The 19,800-nt window shown below is 54.7% G+C and overlaps 1 protein-coding gene across 3 annotated transcripts; it reads left to right on the top strand.

The window, feature by feature from the left end:
* Positions 1-9,200: 9,200 nt before the first annotated feature.
* On the top strand, positions 9,201-19,000 carry CBX2 (chromobox 2). Of its 3 annotated transcripts, XM_021670935.2 has the most exons (5): positions 9,201-9,272; positions 9,347-9,390; positions 10,306-10,371; positions 12,610-12,715; positions 14,561-19,000. In XM_021670935.2, exons 1-5 carry the CDS (start codon positions 9,201-9,203, stop codon positions 15,869-15,871), a joined length of 1,599 nt encoding a protein of 532 aa, XP_021526610.1. In that variant the 3' UTR covers positions 15,872-19,000. The 3 variants fall into 3 exon arrangements, with proteins under 3 accessions (XP_021526610.1, XP_021526612.1, XP_021526611.1); XM_021670937.2 differs by lacking the exon at positions 9,347-9,390 and having other exon boundaries at positions 9,210-9,272; XM_021670936.2 differs by lacking the exons at positions 9,201-9,272; positions 9,347-9,390; positions 10,306-10,371 and adding an exon at positions 10,851-11,711.
* Positions 19,001-19,800: the final 800 nt, after the last annotated feature.

Genomic DNA, 19,800 nt, shown 5'->3' with positions numbered 1-19,800 from the left:
GCTGGGTCAAATGGAATTTCTATTTCTAGGTCCTTGAGGAATCGCCACACTGTCTTCCACAATGGTTGAACTAATTTCCACTCCCATCAACAGTGTAAAAGTGTTCCTATTTCTCCACATCCTCTCCAGCATCTGTTGTCTCCAGATTTTTTAATGATCACCATTCTAACTGGCATGAGATGGTCTTTTTAAAGAGTGTGTACCTTGGAGGCTGGGCACGGTAGCTCACGCCTGGAATCCCAGCACTGTCAGGCTGAGGAGGGCAGATCGCTTGAGCTCAGGAGCTTGAGATCCTATGGACCGTGTCCCCGCCAAATCCAGATGCTGAGGCCCTAACTCCCAGCAGCTCAGCAAGTGACTACATTTGGACACAGGATCTTTAATGGGGCAATTAAGTTAACATGAGGTCACTGGTGTGGCCCTAACCCAACAGGACTGGCATCCTTAAGAGAAGAGGAGATGAAGACCAGGCATGGTGGCTCAGGCCTGTAATCCCAGCACTTTGGGAGACCAAGACCAGCTGATTACTCGAGCTCAGGAGTTCGAGACCAGCCTGGCCAACATGGTGAAACCCCGTCTCTACAAAAAATACAAAAATTAGCCAGGTGTAGTGGTATGTGCCTGTAATCCAAGCTGCTTGGAAGGCTGAGGCAGGGGAATCACTTGAACCCAGGAAGCGGAGGTTGCAGTGAGCTGAGATTGCACCACTGCACGCCAGCCTGGGCGACAGAGCGAGACTCTGTCTCAAAAAACAGAGAGGAAATGAGGACACAGATGTGCGCAGAGGAACTGACCCTATGAGGACGCAGGGAGAAGACGCTATCCACAGCCAAGGAGAGAGGGCTCAGAAGAAACCACCCCTGCCCACGTCTTCATCCGAAAGTTTCAGCCTCCAGAACCGTGAGAAAATTAACTTCTGGGAGCCCCCACAGGCCTCCCAGGCCACGGGACTTTGTTGCGGCAGCCCGGGCAGATACACCAAGGGAATAGCCAGCGCCTCATCCTGCAAGTCTAGGAAATTCAGAATCTACCGCTAATTTAACACAATCCAAGCAGTGCGGGGCTCAGCGGCTGCTGAGCTGTTTTCTGATCTTACCCTCTGGAGAGGGGATTCTTCCAGTTCCTGTGTGGTCATTCATTTGCGACTCCTCTGGTCAAGAGGTTGGAGTTTACTTCACGTGGCTTCCAGGCAACTGGCTGTGGCCCCTGGGATGTCAGCAAACATGTGACCTCAACTTCCGTTGGAGCCCCCGAGGACAAGAGCCAGCAGCAAGCACTAGCCACACAAAAAAGGCCATCCCAGGCCATCTAGCCCTGGCCAAGCTGAAGCCACGTGAGTGACCCCGGCACGACCAGCAGGAGCACTGAGGAGCTGAGCCCAGGGATGATGGGTCAGGGTGAGGTGTCCCCTTGGCTAGGCCACAGCCCCCAGGTACTGAGGCAAAAGCAAATCATCCAATCGCTGCTGTGACTTGAGGTGAAGCAGGTTACCCTGAGTAATCTGGATGTGCCTGATCAATTCATTGAAAAGAAGAAACTCCGTCTGCGGACCACTGCGTGAGCCCCGGCCTGAGAGCGTCCCCGCTGCCTCTGAGGAAGGCTTGCCCTGCAGTTTGGAACCCGCCTCTCTAGACCCCACCATCACATCAGTCCGTTCCTTGCAGTAAATCTCTTTGAATACTGATATTGATAAATATCGGTTCTGTTTCTCTGGAGCACCTGGCGCTCTCTGCTGAGCTGGGGGCTCCGCTTATGCGTTTGCCATTCCCTGAGCTCCTACGACTGCAGACTCTGTGCTTTGTCATCGCTGCTGGCCCAGTTCCTACCTGCGCTGCTCCTCCAGGGCATCCTGCAAATGTCCTGTTCCACCGCCTCTCACAGCGCCGGCAGGAGCAGCATGAGGAGGATTCATGACCACGCCTCAATCCTGAATTCCCCTCGCCAGTTCCTCTCTGGATGCAATCTGACAACATTGTCCTGCTTCCCCGGCTTCAGAGGGCTTAGATGCGCCATCCTGGGGTGCACACGTCCCCATGAGCAGCATTCACACAAGACAGAGCCTTGAAAGGCAGTGAGTGCAGGATGCAACTTGTATAGAACCCAAAGAAATATGAATGTGAGTCTGGGCACAGTGGCTCACACCGGTAATCCTAGCACGTTGGGAGGCCGAGGCGGGCAGATCACTTGAGGTCAGGAGTTCAAGACCAGCCTGGCCAACATGGTGAAACTACTACTAAAAATATGAAAATAAGCTGGGCATGGGGCATATGCTTGTAATCTCAGCTACTTGGGAGGCTGAGGCAGGAGAATCACTTGAACCCAGGAGGCAGAGGTTGCAGTGAGCTGAGATCACACCACTGCACTCCAACCTGGGTGACAGAGTGAGACGCTGTCTCAAAAAAAAAAAAAAGAAAGAAAAAAGAAACATGAATGTGAGGTCGATGGCAGCCCTTTCTACTGATGTAGCAGGACATGGAAAGTACACGGTTTCCGCCTCAAGGAGGACTATCCTATAAGCATCCCTCAAAGACAGTGGCCATCCCTGCCAGCGTCAGGAGCCCATTCTTTCCAAATGCACACAGAGGACATGCCGGGCCCAAGGAGCCAAGGCTGCCAAGAATGCTTCTCTGCCCTGTGAGTTAAACTAACAACATTTTGGTGCACAATGGCTCACACCTGCAAATCCAGCCCTCTGGGAGGTGAAGGCAGGAGGATCTTTTGAGCCCAGGAGTTCAAGACCAGCCTGGGCAACATAGTGAGACCCCCTAATTTCTACAAAAATTAAAGTAAGAAAATTAGCCAGGTCTAGTGCATACATCTTAACCCCAGCTACCTCGGAGACCGAGGCAAGAGGACTGCATGAGTCCAGGAGTTCCAGGCCACGGTAAGCTATGATCACACCACCGCACTCCAGCCTGGGCAACACAGCAAGACCCTGTCTCCAAAAAAAATATTAGCATCATGGCTGGGTGCAGTGACTCACACCTGCCTGTAATCCCAGCACTTTGGAAGGCCAAGGCAGGTGGATCACCTGAGCTCATGAGTTCAAGACCAGCCTGGCCAACATGGCAAGACCCCTGTCTGTACTAAAAAATAAAAAATTAGCCGGGCGTGGTGGTGCAAGCCTGTAATCCCAGCTACTCAGGAGGCTGAAGCAGGAGAATCACAAGAACCTGGGAGGTGGAGGTTGCAGTGAGCCAAGATGGTGCACTGCACTCCAACCTGGGCAACAGAGTGACACTCTGTCTTAAAAAAATAAAATAAATAAACATTTTTTCAAGTTGTGTTTTGTTTCTGCAGTCACCAAAGATGCTTCTGCTGGGGGCCTGCTTCTCTCAAAGTTCAAAAAAGTTTCTGTATAGGAACTTTTTTTTTTTGAGACAGAGTCTCATTCTGTCACCCAAGCTGGAGTGCAGTGGCGCAATCTCAGCTCACTGCAACTTCCGCCTCCCAGGTTCAAGTGATTCTCCTACTCAGCCTCCTGAGTAGCTGGGATTACAGACGTGCACCACCATGCCCAGCTAATTTTTGTATTTTTAGTAGAGATGGGGTTTCACCATGTTGGTCGGGCTGGTCTCGAACTCCTGATCTCGTGATCCGCCTGCCTCGGCCTCCCAAAGTGCTAGGATTACAGGCGTGAACCGCCGTGCCCAGCCCACTTTTTTTTTTTTTTTAAACAAATGCTACTCATGCAACACAGTATCCATCAACCAGTCAGGTACAGAAACTACGGGGCATCCCACCGCAGAATAGCACGAGGAGGTTCAGCGGACGAAGGCAAGTCTCTCCATTGGACGGAGAGTGACCTTCCGACCATATTGCTAAGAAAAAAGGCCCAGCACAGAGCAGCCCGTGGTGTGCCACCACACCTGTGACAAAAAGAAAGAAGGAGGGCAGCTCTGAGAAACGTCCCGAGGGCCCTTGCTAGGACAGGCACACCTCTCTGGAAGGGACCCCAAGAAGAGGCAGCATTTACTGCCTGCAGAGTGGGGAATGAGGTTGCTGGGGCAGGGAAGGAGGAAGGCTTTTCAGTATATATCCATCTGAACCTTTTTATATCGTCACCTGGGCATGCCTCTCTCCCGGCTGAGTTGACAGCCGCCAAGGCCAATGGTGGTGGAGGAGGCACGGCCTGACTGGCGAGGTGCCGCCCTGCCCCGGTGGGAGGCCAGCCTCACAGCCTCACTCACCCAGGGAACCTGGCCACGCTCTGGGCCGCCCTCTTCTCATCTATAAAACAGGATTTCCTGGTCCCTTCTTCTAAACTTCCCTGACGCCAAATGCAACTCGTCTATCACTGAGAGTTGCCGGGTTGTTTTCCGAACAGGAATTTCTCGGGCAGATCTTTACACTCTCCCACCAAAAAGCAGCAGGATGCAAGATCTCTTTTTTTGTGTGTACATTAAACAACGTTTCTGTGTTTGGGTTCTTTCCGACAAGAAGTAACTCAGCTGATGAAGGGGGTGAAATGGCACAAGTGTTTGATTTAGAGGGGTCTTCCAATGCAGTTCTCCAATCTTTAAACCCGTGCATCGTCCCTAAAGGATTTATGGAGGATGCTGAGGCACCCCAGGAGAGAGGAGGAAGGGTTAGCACGCTCAGGAACGGTGCGCTTCTTCTCATCACTTTGAATCCCTGAACTATCTGTTTCTAAGTGAGGGCTTTGCCCCCAGATTTTAGTTAAAGTGTATGGGGTGTTTTGTTTTGTTTTTGAGATGGCGTCTTGCTCAGTCGCCCAGGCTGGGGTGCAGGGGTGCAATCTTGGCTCACTACAACCTCCATCTCCCCTGTTCAAGCAATTCTCTGCCTCAGCCTCTGGAGTAGCTGATATTACAGGCACCCGCCACCATGCCTGACTAATTTTTGTATTTTTAGTAGAGACGGGGTTTCACCATATTGGCCAGACTGGTCTTGAACTCCTGACCTCGTGATTCACCTGACGTGGCCTCCCAAAGCGCTGGGATTACAAGTGTGAGCCACTGCACCCAGCCTGTTATTTTTTAAATTGTGAAACTATTGCATTTCACACTGAAAAATTACACTCATAAACCATTTTGCACTGTAACAATTCTGCACCAGGCAAAGACCTTAGAAAAAGCCAAGATGACATGTGTGCTGAACCGCCGGGTCAGCTGAGCATCAAGGTTGCTCAGACATCGTGGGATCACTTGCAATTACTAGGGTTACTGAGAAGAGGGGACAGAGCCAACCCCATCGACCCAGGGTGTGAGTGTGGATGAGTGCAGACCCTCGGAGGGCAGTTTGGCAATAGCTAACTCAAAACAGTAGAGCCACGTATCCTTTTTTTTCCTTTCTCCCATAGAGAAGACACAGCCTTTTAATACAGCGCTATGCATGCTCTTCTGTACCTACGCAAGCACTTTGCACACGGGAAGTTAAAGATGTTCATTGGTACACTGAATAGTAAGAACCTGGAAGCAGAGACTGATCTGATTGCGAAATTAATAAATGACACCATTTAAAATAAAAGCTTCATGCAACAGAGACCTCCCGCAAGGAGTCTATCATCTAAAAAGAGCCCATTGTGCACTTCCCACCTCCTGTAACTGTGTTCCTTAACCACCCCCTGCCTCCAGGATCCAGTGGGGAGGCGGGGGGCTCCAGCCTGGGCCGGTCTTTAGGCGGGCTGCAATGGACTAGGTGGTCTGAGGGGCAAGGATGGGGGGACTCCCAGGAGCCTAAGGGGTTGCTCCAGCCTTTGACCTTGGAAGGCCTCAGGAGAGCAGCTCTCTCCAGCACTCCCAGAATAGCCTGCCCATCCAGGCAAACACGGGAAACGGCAGGACCAGGCTCCACAGCCCTGTACCTGATAGAGTTGGTACCAATCTGCCTCATCTGCACAGCGTGGCCTTGGGCAGGCTGCCCTCTGTAAGAAGTGTTCTAAACGCTGAGAGCCCTGGGCTGCCTCTGGGGTGTCCTGGGTCAGGATCCAGGGGTGGACATTTGCATCACGTGTCCAGGGGTCCTTGGGCAAACCGAAAGCTTGAGGAGTCCTGCAGACACCTGAACTGTGCTGATTTTTACCTGGGTTCTGATCCAAAAACACGTCTGTCCTGTACATGTAATATTTACCTAATTACACACACAGAAACGGCATCATGTTAACGCAGCTAGCCTGTAAGTCACACCGTAGTCTTCTAAATGTGCAGAGGAGCTGGGGGCAAATTACTACACAAAATATGAAATATCGTGTGATGTCTTCTAAATCTTGAGTGCATCCCATGCAGATCGGCTGCTGGTGGTGTCTGGTTCCTCCTTTTAGCCAACGCCGCTGATGGCGGTAGGGAGACGGTATTTTTAGAAAACCTAATAGCTGTGTGAACCTATTTGAAAGAAGTAACTAACGTTATCTAGTTTTAGCTGCCAAGTCCAGGGTCACTGGATTGATCTCAATTTCTGACCTTTCTACTGACTTCAGAGTGAGTCATTCTTTGCTTCGGTATCTTTAATTTTCACAAGCATAGCGTGAAAACACTTAGGCTTTCTTAGTAGTATTTCAGACATGAATACGTTAATACTTGTCCTTATCACTTGCATAGAAAGAAAATCAGCACTGCCAGGTGTGGTGGCTCACGCCTGCAATCCTAGCACTTTGGGAGGCTGAGGTGGGTGGATCACCTGAGGTCAGGAGTTCAAGACCAGCCTGGCCAACATGGTGAAACCCCATCTTTAAAAAAACGAAAGAAAGAAAGAAAGAAAATCAGCACTAAACAAAGTCTGTACTCTCTGAATGTCCCCCCATGCCTGTATTTTTTATATCTTTTTTGTATGTGTTTTAAACATTCTCATATATAATTTTTTTTTTTTTTTTTTTGATACAGCATCTCACTCTGTCGCCAGTACAGTGCCTAGATCTCGGCTCACAGCAACCTCCGACACCCTGGTTCAAGCGATTCTCCTCCCTCACCCTCCCCAGTAGCTGGGATTACAGGCGCACACCACCATGCCCAGCTAATTTTTGTATTTTTAGTAGAGACGGGGTTCCACCACGTTGGCCAGGGTGGTTTCCATCTCCTGACCTCATGATCTGCCTGCCTCAGCCTCCCAAATTGCTGGGATTATAGGTGTGATTTTGGATCACACGCTCACAGTATGTATCTGATTATTTTATTCTGGCCAAATCTGTCATATGTGTTTCTCCAAATGAATTACCTAAATATTACGTTACCCAAACTGAGTGTTTGCAGTTAGGTAGATGACATACATGTTAAACCTCCCAGGACACTGATTTCTTTCTCGATGTGCTAGTATCAAATTCTAGCAAATTTATTTCTTAGGCAAAAAAAAAAAATCATTCCCTTTTCAAAGCCTCCTTTTCTTTAAAAAGAAATTAAGCAAGCATCCCAGCATACCATGGGTCAAAGAGGAAACTGGAAGCTTCCAGGACAAAATCTTAGACCCAAGATGAATTCTGCAAGGAAACGTGAGTTGAAACTGACCCAGCTATTTGCAGGATTACAATAAATACACCTTTGCCCTCAACTCCACAATTTACTGACAAGCTGTACAAGCCAGGGATACAAAAAGAGCCAGTGGAGAGAGACTGTTAGCGGATCCCTTCACTCCAGAGGCCAGTTTCATCCCAACACAAGGATTCTTTACTGCCTCTGCCCCTGAGTAAATACCTTTCCGTCAAGCAAATTTCCCTTTCTCCTGCCTTCTTTGCAAACAACATCTGAATTTGCACGTTCTCGCCAGGAAATCAAATGAAAGTAACCTATTTAACCAAATAAACTGAAGAACACGGCATCGTCGGACAGATGGGTTCCTACAGTTCAGTATTTTTACAGTAGGCCTTTCCGTTAAAACAAAAAAAAAAAACACACTTCTCCTGCAGAACCCTTTATAAATATGGTTTTGATGATCACAATTACATTCAGACAGTCTCCTACAACAACAAACGACGTTTGGATCTGCTCAACAGAAAGAGGACTTTGCAGCTGTGTTCAAGGAGGCAACAAAACCAGAGCGTGAATTTTCAGTGAGTCAGATTGCACCGAGACGAATGAAGCTGAGGCTCAGGTCTAGCTCTTTCATTACGAGTTGGAGTTGCAGATTCAAAATGTAAAAAACTTAAAGTGTGATTGTTCATGAAATTCGAATCTTAATACCGGAATAAGAGTAGCCCGCGGACAACGATCCCAGGGAGGACGCGGGGACACGGGGACACCCCCACTTCCAGGACGTGGTCTGGTCCCTTTCCTGCCGCGCACTATTGATCCGATGGACTCCTGTCACCGAACCCTGACCGGCCGCTACCGACCTAGTCTTAAGTTAGGAACAGCCCTGCAGACCGCCCCCTCCCGCTCCATTTCATCAAAATCGGGGAACAAATTCAGAAAAGGTGCAGCTGGCTTTCTCCCTAAACGTCCCCTAAAACTCGGGGGCTGGGTTCCACTTTTCCTGGATGTTTAACAAGAACTCCGGGCAGTTCGCATTACTTCTTTCTCAGAGCGCCTGGTGGTTTAAGTTAATGCATTTTCCTCTCTCGCCTTTGGGGAGAAAGCCTGGGCTGCTGGGGTCTGTGGGCCCCTCCCCCGGACTTCATCTTCCATTTCTTCCCCAGCCCCCGACCCGTTTCGCTCTCCTGAAAAAAAGGGCGACACCCCCCCGCCACCGCCACCGACCAGGAAAAGCCAGTTCAAGAAGGGTGGGGCCCCGCGCGCCCTGGGGCAGCGCCCCTGGAAGGCGGGGGCAGGAAGCGGCCGCCGCGCCCCGTCCCGCTTCCCTCCCTTCGAGCCAGAACAATGGCCTTTAGCCCGGAAAACGGAGTCGGGAGCGAAGCCGGGCGCGCCCCGGGAGCCACGCGGGACTCGGTGGGCGCCACAGGACCGAAGCCCCGAGGCACCTCCTCCCCAGGCCAGGGGCCCGCCCGCGCCCCCACCCCCGGCCCCCGCGCGGGACCCCCAGCGGGAGCGCGAGGCCCAGCCCGCCGCGGACAATGCGCGCCCCGCCCCGCCCCGCGCCCGCCCCCCGTCGCTGATTGGCCCGCGAGGGATTTGGGCAGCGCGCGGGGGCGGGGCGGGCAGGGGCGCGAGCGCGGGGCGGCGGTGCGCGTGCGCGGGGCGGGCCGGCGCCGGGCGGGGGCGGTGCTTTGTGTGCGGCCGGCGGGGCGCGCGGCGGTGCGGGCGGGCCACGGGCGGCGGGCGCCGCGGTCGGGCGGGCGGGCGCGCGGCAGCATGGAGGAGCTGAGCAGCGTGGGCGAGCAGGTCTTCGCCGCCGAGTGCATCCTGAGCAAGCGGCTCCGCAAGGTGCGTGCGGCCCGCCCGGCCCCCGCCCCCGCCCGCCGACCGCCCGGCTCACGGTCCGTCTTCTCTCCCCGCAGGGCAAGCTGGAGTACCTGGTCAAGTGGCGCGGCTGGTCCTCCAAGTGAGTCCCCCGCGACGCCGCTCCCGCCCTGCCGCCCCCTCGCCCGGGACTGGCGACGTGGAGCCCCTCGGCCGCGCCGTCGGGGGGCCTGGGGGCGCCCGCGGGCAGGGCGGGAAGTTCGAGGTGTCCCCGCGGACTCCGAGGGGGCGGGGGCCGCCCGGCCCAGGGTTTCCCTTTGTTTACACGTCCGCGGGTGCGGGGCTGGGCGGCCCCCCGCGCCGGAGCCCCTCGGCCCGGGGCCCACGCGCCGCGCTCAGCCCTCCCCTGCCCCGGCCGGGCGGGAGGCGCGGGACGCGAGCCCCCCTCCTCTTGGCCAGATTCTCTCCGCTGTAACCTGAGCTTCCTATTGATGGATGTAGGGTTTCTTTTTCTTTCTTTCTTTTAGTGGAAGGGAGGGGATTTGGCGTCCCCGGAAGGGGCTCTGGCTCTGCACAGCTGCTCCCGCGGCCCCGTCTCCCCGTCTCCCCAGACCCCACTCTTCTTTCTTCGCTTCCCCTCGAGGTGCCCCGGCCCGCGCGCCACATTGTTCTGGATCTCGGGCTGGGCGCCTTTGCCCCTCCCTGCATCCTGGACCTGCCTTCCCTTCCTCCTCTGGCTCCGGGCCAGGGTTTGGGGGATTCCCTCTCTGCAACTTTGCGTTTTATTGGGATTTGTTTTTCTCCCAGGCAGAGACTGTGGGAGTCCTCTTGTGGCCTCGTTTTAATTGGGGGGTTGGAGCGGCAGTTTCCCTTTGGGTCTGTGGTTAGTGCTGGCTTGGTGGGGGGTGGCCAGCCTCCAAAACCTGGGTTTGGACTTTGAGAAGTACCGTGGTGCCCTCGGCCCGAGTCGAGGAGCGGTGAGGACGGGCCGCCTCGGACTGCTTTGCAAAGCCGTGATCATCAGCCTGGCGCTTCATGCTGCCCTGTCCCCTTGCAGACATAACAGCTGGGAGCCAGAGGAGAACATCCTGGACCCGAGGCTGCTCCTGGCCTTCCAGAAGAAGTGAGGACGCTGACTGCACAGTGGGGAGGGCGTGTGGGGGGCGGGGGTGGGGCGGTAGCTGGTTGGAGAGTCGTGCTGGGCGCTGCCCCGCTGACTGGAGGCTGAAGCTGGGGCTGTGGTCTGAGGTCCCTTAGCAAGATTGTCTCCAGGGCCATCTCTGTGGCTGGCTCTAAAAGTTCCTGGGCAGCCTGTATCCATCCCTGAGAAGACCCTAAGTGAGTGCTGCTATGATCCTTCTGACAGCCAGACTTGAAAGAAACCACTTTTTCAGTTGCTTCAGATAAACATGTTAGCTTCTCTGAGCCTTTTCTGCTGAATAATTTACAGATGGCTTTAACAGAAATCCAAGATAGCAGGTTTGCCACAACGACGCAGGCCTGTCCTTCCAGCCCTGCACACGTGTGCCATCAGGCAAGAGAAGGCTCAGAGAGGGAGCCGGAACACACAGCACGGGGTTGTGTTGTGACGTCTCTCAAGAACGTAACATTTATTTTGCTCTGGGCTGCGGAGCATGCAGTACTGAGCAGCCCCGTGGGGCTGGATTGGACCAGACTTGTTTCTGTAATTCTAGATGCCATTTCTGTTGTTAGGTAGGAGGCTTGGGTTGAGAGGTAGGCCTCCTTGAGATGTTTGAGGGCAAGGGGTGATGAGGAGAGGGCAGCAGCGTGAAGAGCCAGGAAGTGCTGCTCAAGCAATGGCAAGACGTGGGGCTTTGCACTGACGGCTCCCCGGGCTCCCCGGGCTGGACTTGCCCTGTGGATAGAGGCAGAAGGATTGGTTGTTGGAGTCATTCCCAACCAGGGTCCATCTGGTAGGTTTGTTCTCTGGTAGCAAAAGCTGCGTTCACTTTTTTCTACTGTAGCAGGACATTTTGGGTCTTCCCAGTGGGGACATGACAGTGGGGAAATAGAGGTAGGGTGAGCGAAAAGAAACAAGGTCAGCCTGTGCTTGCCGAAATACCTTTGGAAAATTGTAATGGCAGCCCGTTTTCTGTTCCTCTCTGGGTCCTGTGAGCCTTGGGGTGGGGGGATGGCTTGACCCACTTCAGAGGCTGGCACATTTCTCTGCATCTGGACAGTGTCCTAACTTGAGAGAGATTGTGCTCTTGCCCCTGGCTTTGGTTATAGCAGAGCAGATGACAGCAGGAATACCTGAGACATGAGTTTAAAACCCATGGGTGGCCTGGATTACGTCGTGGAAGAAAGAAAATGGGGAAGGTGGCTGTTGGGCTTTCTCCATCCACCAAAATGCCCCCTGGGCACTAGGAGCTGGCTGTTACCTGCTTGGTATTGGCGGGGCTGGAGGTGTGGCCTCCGCGGCTCACAGCGCTCAGTGCACAGGTCAATATTTCAGCAGAGGAGACCCATGCAGCACCCCATTGTCCTTTTAGGAGATTTCGGGTTAAGGACCAGCACTTAATTGGAGTGTGAGCTTTGCCTGGTACTGATCAGATCTGTGTTTAAGAGACTGCCTTCTAGGTCCCAGTGGGATGATGTTTGCCAAGTGTAATTACCAGGGCGCCTTCCCTTGAGAGTAGCCTGAAATACAAGCTTTCTCTGGGGCTGGAGGCTCTGCCTAGTTCTTCATGACCCCGGAGTGCGGAGGCTCTTCAGTGGGTACTGCGGGTGGCGCATGCGTTGAGCCCCGCGTGCTTCAGAACACGGCACCTCTGTCATCCCCGGCGAGAGTAGAGTTTAGGAATAGGCAGGTATTTTCAGAAAGGAAGCAAGGAGAGCCATGCGCCAGCAGCCAGGCTCTGTGAGGGCTGGAGGGCCCGTAATGCTCCTTGCGCGGGTGAGCATTTTATGCATAGGCAGCTGCCAAGGGGATGGGTGGCACCTCCCTGCCCTGGGCTTCCTTCTCCTATTGGAATTTAGGAGGTTGGACCGTGTGGCCATCGAGGCCACTTGCAGTTAGGATATGCTAGGATTTCCACGCAGTGGTACACCTGCAGGAAGCTGTCTTTAGAGGGGTCAGAGAAAATGGGGATCACTGGTTTCCCAGCCTTGCTCTGTCTTCAGCTTGTCCTTACCGAAATGAAATGGGATGGCTGCTTACTGATCCTAGTGCAAAGAACGGGGTCTGATCTCTGCCTTGGGTATTGATGATATGTTTCCAGCAAACAAGATGTGCTATTACAGGCCCCCAGGAATAGGTTGCTGCAAGCCATAGAGTCCCGTAGGGTGGAAGGGGGTATGCACAGGGCTTCTTCTCCGTTAACTAGTGGTGTGCCTCCAGGGAACACGAGAAGGAGGTGCAGAACCGGAAGAGAGGCAAGAGGCCGAGAGGCCGGCCAAGGAAGCTCACTGCCATGTCCTCCTGCAGCCGGCGCGCCAAGCTCAAGGTGGGTTTCTGCGCCTGCTGTGCTGACCCCACCTCCCAGTACCCACTTGGGGTGGGGGCAGGCCGAGGGAGGGTTTGGGGCCCTCAGGAAGGGGGTGGCACTTCTGCCAACAGTCTGTCCCTCTACTCGGAAGACAGCAGCCCCCTTTCTTCCTGCCTCTCAGTTTCTGCTGCCAGGGACCCTAGCTGGCTGAGAGTTCCTCCCCGCCCCACCCAGGGCCTTCCTGCTTCTGCTCCAGTCTGTCCTGCAAGCGTCTCTGCTGCATGACAGGGTCAAACTGCTGCTCACAAGCACTTCTCACCCCAGGGGGTCCTCTGGGGACAGAAAGGAACAGGAAGCATGTATACAGTAGGTGCTTGTAGGATTGCCAGCTGGATGTGACTCACAAGCCCAAGATTTTGGGCTACTCCAGGTCCACCTCTCAGTGCACCTTAAATCGAGGTGGCCAGATGAGGCAGGGCTGACTGAATAGGCAGGGGTGCCAGGAGGGGCCTTGCAGGAGGGCAGAGGCAATGTGGGGTGATGATATGCTTGTCTCGACTGTCCGTCACCCCTCCCGCTGCAGTGATGGGCTGATCCTACCTCAGGTATGCATGCACCCCTGGGGTCCACGGCACGGCCCCTCCCTCCCCTGAGGACAGATCAGGCAGGACGGGGCGGGGAGGAGAGCTGGCCTCAGTCCTGGATGTGTCTTTGATTCCCTCCTCCAAGCACTGTCCCTGGACCTCCACATGATGTGGCCACAGGCTCAGTCACTTACAGAACCCGCTTTTCCAGGAGGGTTTCCTGAATGAACGTTTTTACTGGCCTTACTTTGTCTTGAAAATCTTCTTTTGAGCAGGAAGGCGGGGCTGCGGAAGCCCTGCTGACTGAGGAGGGCCACGAGGCAGTGACTGATGCCTGCCAGGGGAGCGGAGGCCCTCCAGGTCTGACAAATCACTCCTGTTGAATTCGGGAGAATCGGGCAGTAGGGATCTTGGATCTGACGCTGTAAAATTCCCACCTAGCGGGCAATACGGAGGCCCGTGAAACACGAGGACGCTCTTATTTAACATTTAGGGTGACAGCCAGGAGGTGAGGAGGGCAGTGATTTGTTTCCCTGTGTCCTGGAAGGCTCAGACTGGGAAATGGGGATACTGACACCCACTTGGCTTAGGCCGCAAAGCTGGGCCTGCTGCTTCATACGACCTGGAGCCTCGCGAGTCCTGCAAACTGTGATGCTCTGGGTAGTCAGTTCCCTTTGAATGTCTGCTCTGCGGCCCGGAGCTAAATCTGCATCCCCCTTGAAAGCTGATGGCAGACGGGGTGCTCTGGGGTGGACTCCATTCTTACTCTGACTTCGTGTTTACGGGCCGCCTATTTTTCTCTCTATTCTGCCTTTAATTTTGCCTCTCACGGAACCGAGTGTGGTGAGAGGTTGCGCCTTCCTGACTGCCTCTCTGGTCTGAAAGCCACAGGAGGTGCTGGCTGCTCTGGACCCTGGGAGCAGGCAGTGGAGATGGGACATCTCCTTTGTCTTTTTTTCTTTCTTTTTTCTTTTTTTGACATAGTCTCACTCTGTCGCCAGGCTGGAGTTCAGTGGCAGAGTCTCAGCTCACCGCAGCCTCTACCTCCCAGTTTCAAGCAATTCTCCTGCCTCAGCCTCCACAGTATCTGGGACTGCAGGCACACACCACCACACCCAGCTAATTTTTGTATTTTTGGTAGAGATGGGGTTCAGCCATGTTGGCCAGGCTGGTCTTGAACTGAACTCCTGACCTCAGGTTATCCACCTCCCTCAGCCCCCAAAGTGCTGGGATTTCGGGCATGAGCCACTGCACCCTGCCAACTTCTTTATCTTTCTAGGAACCCGATGCTCCCTCCAAATCCAAGTCCAGCAGTTCCTCTTCTTCCTCGACGTCGTCGTCCTCTTCCTCGGATGAAGAGGATGACAGTGACTTAGATGCCAAGAGGGGTCCCCGGGGCCGTGAGACCCACCCAGTGCCTCAGAAGAAGGCCCAGATCCTGGTGGCCAAACCCGAGCTGAAGGACCCCATCCGGAAGAAGCGAGGCCGCAAGCCCCTGCCTCCGGAGCAGAAGGCGACCCGGAGACCCGTGAGCCTGGCCAAGGTGCTGAAGACGGCCCGGAAGGACCTGGGGGCCCCAGCCAGCAAGCTGCCACCTCCACTCAGCGCCCCCGTGGCAGGCCTGGCAGCTCTGAAGGCCCACGCCAAGGAGGCCTGCAGCAGCCCCAGCACCATGGCCACCCCAGAGAACCTGGCCAGCTTGATGAAGGGCATGGCCAGCAGCCCCAGCCGCAGTGGCATCAGCTGGCAGAGCTCCATCGTGCACTACATGAACCGCATGACCCAGAGCCAGGCTCAGGCCGCCAGCAGGTTGGCACTCAAGGCCCAGGCCACCAACAAGTGCGGCCTCGGGCTGGACCTGAAGGTGAGGACGCAGAAAGGGGAGCTGGGAATGAGCCCTCCGGGAAGCAGAATCCCAAAGGCCCCCAGCGGCGGCGCTGCCGAGCAGAAAGCGGGGAGCACTGGGGGGCCCCCACACACGCATGGCGCCAGCAGGGTTACTGCTGCGTGCCCGGGCTCCCAGCCAGCCCCCACCCAGGAGCTGAGCTTCCAGATCTTAGACTTACAGAGTGTCAAGAATGGCATGCCTGGGGCAGGTTTGCTCGCCCGCCATGCCACCACCACCAAGGGTGTCCCAGCCACCAACCCAGCCCCTGGGAAGGGCACTGGGGGTGGCCCCATTGTGGGTAGCGGGGCCACCGTGCCCACCGACACCAGCAAAAGTGAGAAGCTGGCTTCCAGAGCAGCAGCGCCACCCACCCCTGCCGGCAAGAGGGACTGTGTCAAGGGCAGTGCCACCCCCAGTGGGCAGGAGAGCCGCTCAGCCCCCGGAGAAGCCCGCAAGGCAGCCGCGCTGCCCGAGATGAGCGCAGGTGAGGACAGCAGCAGCTCTGACTCCGACCCTGACTCCACCTCACTGCCCAGCGCTGGGCAGAACCCGTCAGTGTCCGTTCAGACCAGCCAGGACTGGAAGCCCCCCCGCAGCCTCATCGAGCACGTTTTTGTCACTGACGTCACTGCCAACCTCATCACTGTCACAGTGAAGGAGTCTCCCACCAGCGTGGGCTTCTTCAACCTGAGGCATTACTGAAGCGCCCACGCCACCAGCTGCCCGGTCTTACCTCCCCTTCCCTGTCTCGGGTTTTGCTGACTAAGTGACTCCCAGCCCAATCCCCCTCAAGGGTCTGGGTGGGGAGGAGGAGTAGGTGGTCTCCTTGAAGAGCGGGCTTAGAAGGGGCTTCTCCCCGGTCCCCACACGGCCTTGCTGGCCTGGTCTCCATGTCCCTACCTCTGTAGGCCTCTGCTCTCCCCTCCTGCCTCAGGAAACATGGTGCCACCCGTGGCTCAAGGTGACTGTCTTGAACAGAGCGGGCTTCTTCGTGGCTGCATTGGTGCTGGGTTTGAACTGCCCCTCCCTGGCCTGCAAGACTGAATCACAGCTTTGCTTCCATCTCCCAGGGTCTGAGGTATCAGGAGGGGGCTTCTGGCCCACCTCACCTTCAGCCTTGGGTGGCAGGAGAGTGTCGTGGGGAGGCAAGGCCAGTGGGACTCGTGTTCCCTCCACCTGGCAACAGCTTTTGGGAGATGGGATGGGTGGGGGTGGGCCTGGTTAGCATGGCCTGAGCCAGCAGTGGTGGGGTGGGGAGCCATCCCCTGACAGCTGGTGTAGAGTGAGCACAGGAGCCCTAACAGGCCTTGTGGCCATCTAGCCCAGTTCAGGGCAGCATCTACGGCCCCCACACAGCCCACAGGCCAGCATGGGTGGGGTGGGGGTGGGTTCCACCTGAAGAGCCTCCACACTTCGGAGCAGGAGGCAAGCTGTGGCCACCGCCTGTCCTCCTGCTGTCCCAGTGAGAAGTGACCTGAGTCCCCTTCCAGATCCACCCCCTGCCCGGGATCCACTGAAGCATCTTCCATTTCTAAAAAGCCCAGAGTTCAGTGTCCCAAGGAAAACCTGACATGGAGGTGCTCAGGCCCAGAGGAGTCCCATGGGCAGGACCCTCGGTAGGCAAGCCCCTCCCTCCACACCGAGGACTGGCTTGGTCCTGACTGGTCCAGAGACTTCCCCCAGACGAGGTTGGGAGTGCCAGCACTTGCGAGTCGATACGCCCGTCTGCCGGCTTTGCCTGTGCTGCAGGTGTTCACTGTGGGTCCTGCCCACGTGGATGAGCCATTCCTTGAGGAATGTCATTTTCCTGACAATCCCCCTCACTGTTAGGGGTTCCCTGTTTGGCTCCTTTCCAGCTGAAAACACCTGTACCACTTGGGAAGCTGGATGAAGTCTGGGCGGCCACCCTGGTATAGGACCCTGGAACCCTGAATCTGTCAGCCTTGGCCTTGAGGCCGTGTTAACTCAAGAGTTTGAGCCTCTTCCAGGTGGTGACATGGGAGCTGCCTTGTATAGCTTCTGACCAATAGGATTTCTGTTCTGAGAGCAGCTTGGGCAGAGACAGGCAGTCTGGCCACTGGATCTTTGTGATGCCAAAAAGAAGTTGGAGGGATGGAGTGGTCGTCTTCTGTTCTTCTGATTGGATGAAGTCAGCCTGCAGGCGTGGGGCTATTCCAGTGCCTGACCGCAGGGGCAGCTACCCTTCCACAGAGCAGCCCGGACTTGGAGAATGGGCTCTGGTTTCCGGGGGTCAGGCCTGCTGGACTGCAAGACCCCCCCAGTACCTCACCGTGCCAAATAGGAAGAGGTGGCCTTGGTGTAGCCAAATTGATCTCAACAGTGTGCCTTTGGGGAGGGACCCATTTCCTTGGCTTCATTGAGGGCCATCCACATGCCACCTGGGGCCAGTCCACAGTGGCTGTGTTGGCCGCCACAGGAATGGTGCCCACCTCGGTGAATTGAAGGGCTGAGAGTCCCAGACAGCTAGGCTGGAGCTGGAGGCAGAAGGGGAGGAGCTGCTCCCACAGGAGAGGGAGAGATTCCAGCTCCCTGCTTGACCTAGGAGTGGATCCTGGCACACTGGGCCTCAGGCACCAGCCTCCCTGTCCCCAGACAGCCAAGTGTGTGGCTCCTTCCTGCGGAGCACAGTGCTGCCTTCGAGGCTCCAGAGCCAGGCTGACAGCTCTCCAGGCCTTCAGGGGTGACTCTGGGCTTCCAGGAGTTGTTGGAGAAATGAGGGTGTCTCGCTGGGTGCCTGGGCTGACCAGACTCCTCCCCAGCGGCCAGGCCTCTCCAGACCCTGAATTGGTGCCTTTCTGTTTATCAGCTACTTCAGTCCCAAAGTTCGAATCTGCAGATACCTTACTCCCAGCCACTTTGCCTTCTTACTATGTTGTGTGTTTTTCCTGGTGCTTAAAGAGTGTGTGTACGTGTGCAGGGCAAGTGCCGCCACCGGGAGCTGCACCAAATGCTCAGACTTGGTTGTCTCATGTTTACCAATAAATAAAAGTAGACTTTTTCTATTTTTATTTGCTGCTATTTGTGTGTGTGTGTCTCTGTCTAGGTATCTGGCACATCTGACAAGATGCCTCGTTGCTTTTTCCTGAAGGTCCCACAGGAACGGTGGCATTGTGTGTGTGTGGAATAGTGTGTTAATCCCGTCCTGTTGGCTCCTGTGTTGAACAGGAAGCAGTGGCCAGTCTGCCTTCTTCCTTACAGGTGTTGGCATCGTTTTCTGTGTATGTATTTTGTACCAAAAAAGAGTGTTCCTTGTTTTGGTTACACTCGGAATTCTGATCTAGCTGGAGAGGACTCTGGGCTGAGACGTTTCATTAAGGGGAGACTTTGGGGGAGGATCAAGCTTTGAACCAAAGCCAATCACTGGCTTGATTTGTGTTTTTTAATTAAAAAAAAAAAAGCCAAATCATTCATGTATGCCACTTCTAATTGCTTTCAATTATGGCTGTCTGCTTTCTTAAAAGAGAACGAAAATAGATGTGTTATTGCCTTAGGAAAGGGTCTGTGTTGAAACAGGACAGCCACCCAGGGCCCACACCGAATTGGGATCAACCAGTTGAAGGAAATGCTCCCCCCAGAAGGCCCCTGATGGTGTGGGGAAAGGGAGTGGAGTTGGGGACAGGTGGTGCCTGGATGAGCAGGTTTTACTCAAGTGCATCTCATGCTTCTGTGGGTTTCTAGCATAGGTTGTAAGGTTTTTTCATTTTTTAGGCTGATGTTAATTTATTTTGCGAGGGAAACACAGCAAATGGCGTCAGAAGATTTTTGTCCTTTTGTTAACTCTTAGTACTTCAATAAATTTTTTTTAAAAAACTTTTGGCCTGGTGTACATCATGAGTGATCCCTGGAAACACAATCGACTCTGCTCTTTTCCTTTCTTGAGGCAAAATAATTCATCTGGCCATGGGCTGAATACTTGTGGCAAAGAAAAATCAAGAGTAGCAGGGTGTGGTGGCTCACACCTGTCATCCCAGCACTTTGGGAGGCCCAGGCGGGTGGATCACCTGAGATCGGGAGTTCGAGACCAGCCTGGCCACCATGGTGAAACCCCGTTTCTACTAAAAATACAAAATTAGCCAGGTGTAGTGGCGCATGCCTGTAATCCCAGCTACTTGGAAGGCTGAGGCAGAAGAATCACTTAAACCCAGGAGGAGGAGGTTGCGATGCGCCGAGATCGAGCCATTGCACTCCAGCCTGGGCAACAAGAGCAAAACTCCTGTCTCAAAAAACAAAAGAAAAAGACTTTGGAAAAAGTTTGGCCACTTGCATACGGTGCAGAAAAATATGTTTTTCTAAGCACGGGATGGGGGAGCTTAAGAGTGCATGTGCCAGCGGTTCACAACAGGGAACAATCTGGCATCCCAGGGGACACCTGGCAGATCTGGAGACCTTGCTTGTCACACTGTGGGGTGGGTGCCACTGGCATCTAGTGGGTAGGTAGCAGTGTCCTGAGGTGCACAGGACAGTCTCCATGACAGAAAGAAATGATCCTTCCCAGTATGTCGGTAGTGCTGAGTTTGAGAAACTCAATTAATGAGAAAAAGGAACACATGATGCAGGGGTGGGAGGCAGGGGCGGTGTCACCGGCATTTGGCAGGTGGAGGTCAGGGATG

The sequence above is a fragment of the Aotus nancymaae genome, unplaced genomic scaffold (genome assembly GCF_030222135.1).
Source record: "Aotus nancymaae isolate 86718 unplaced genomic scaffold, 86718_ANA_hifiasm-v0.15.2.pri h1tg000089l, whole genome shotgun sequence".
NCBI lineage: Eukaryota > Metazoa > Chordata > Mammalia > Primates > Aotidae > Aotus > Aotus nancymaae.
This window is presented reverse-complemented; position numbering and strand designations above follow the sequence as displayed.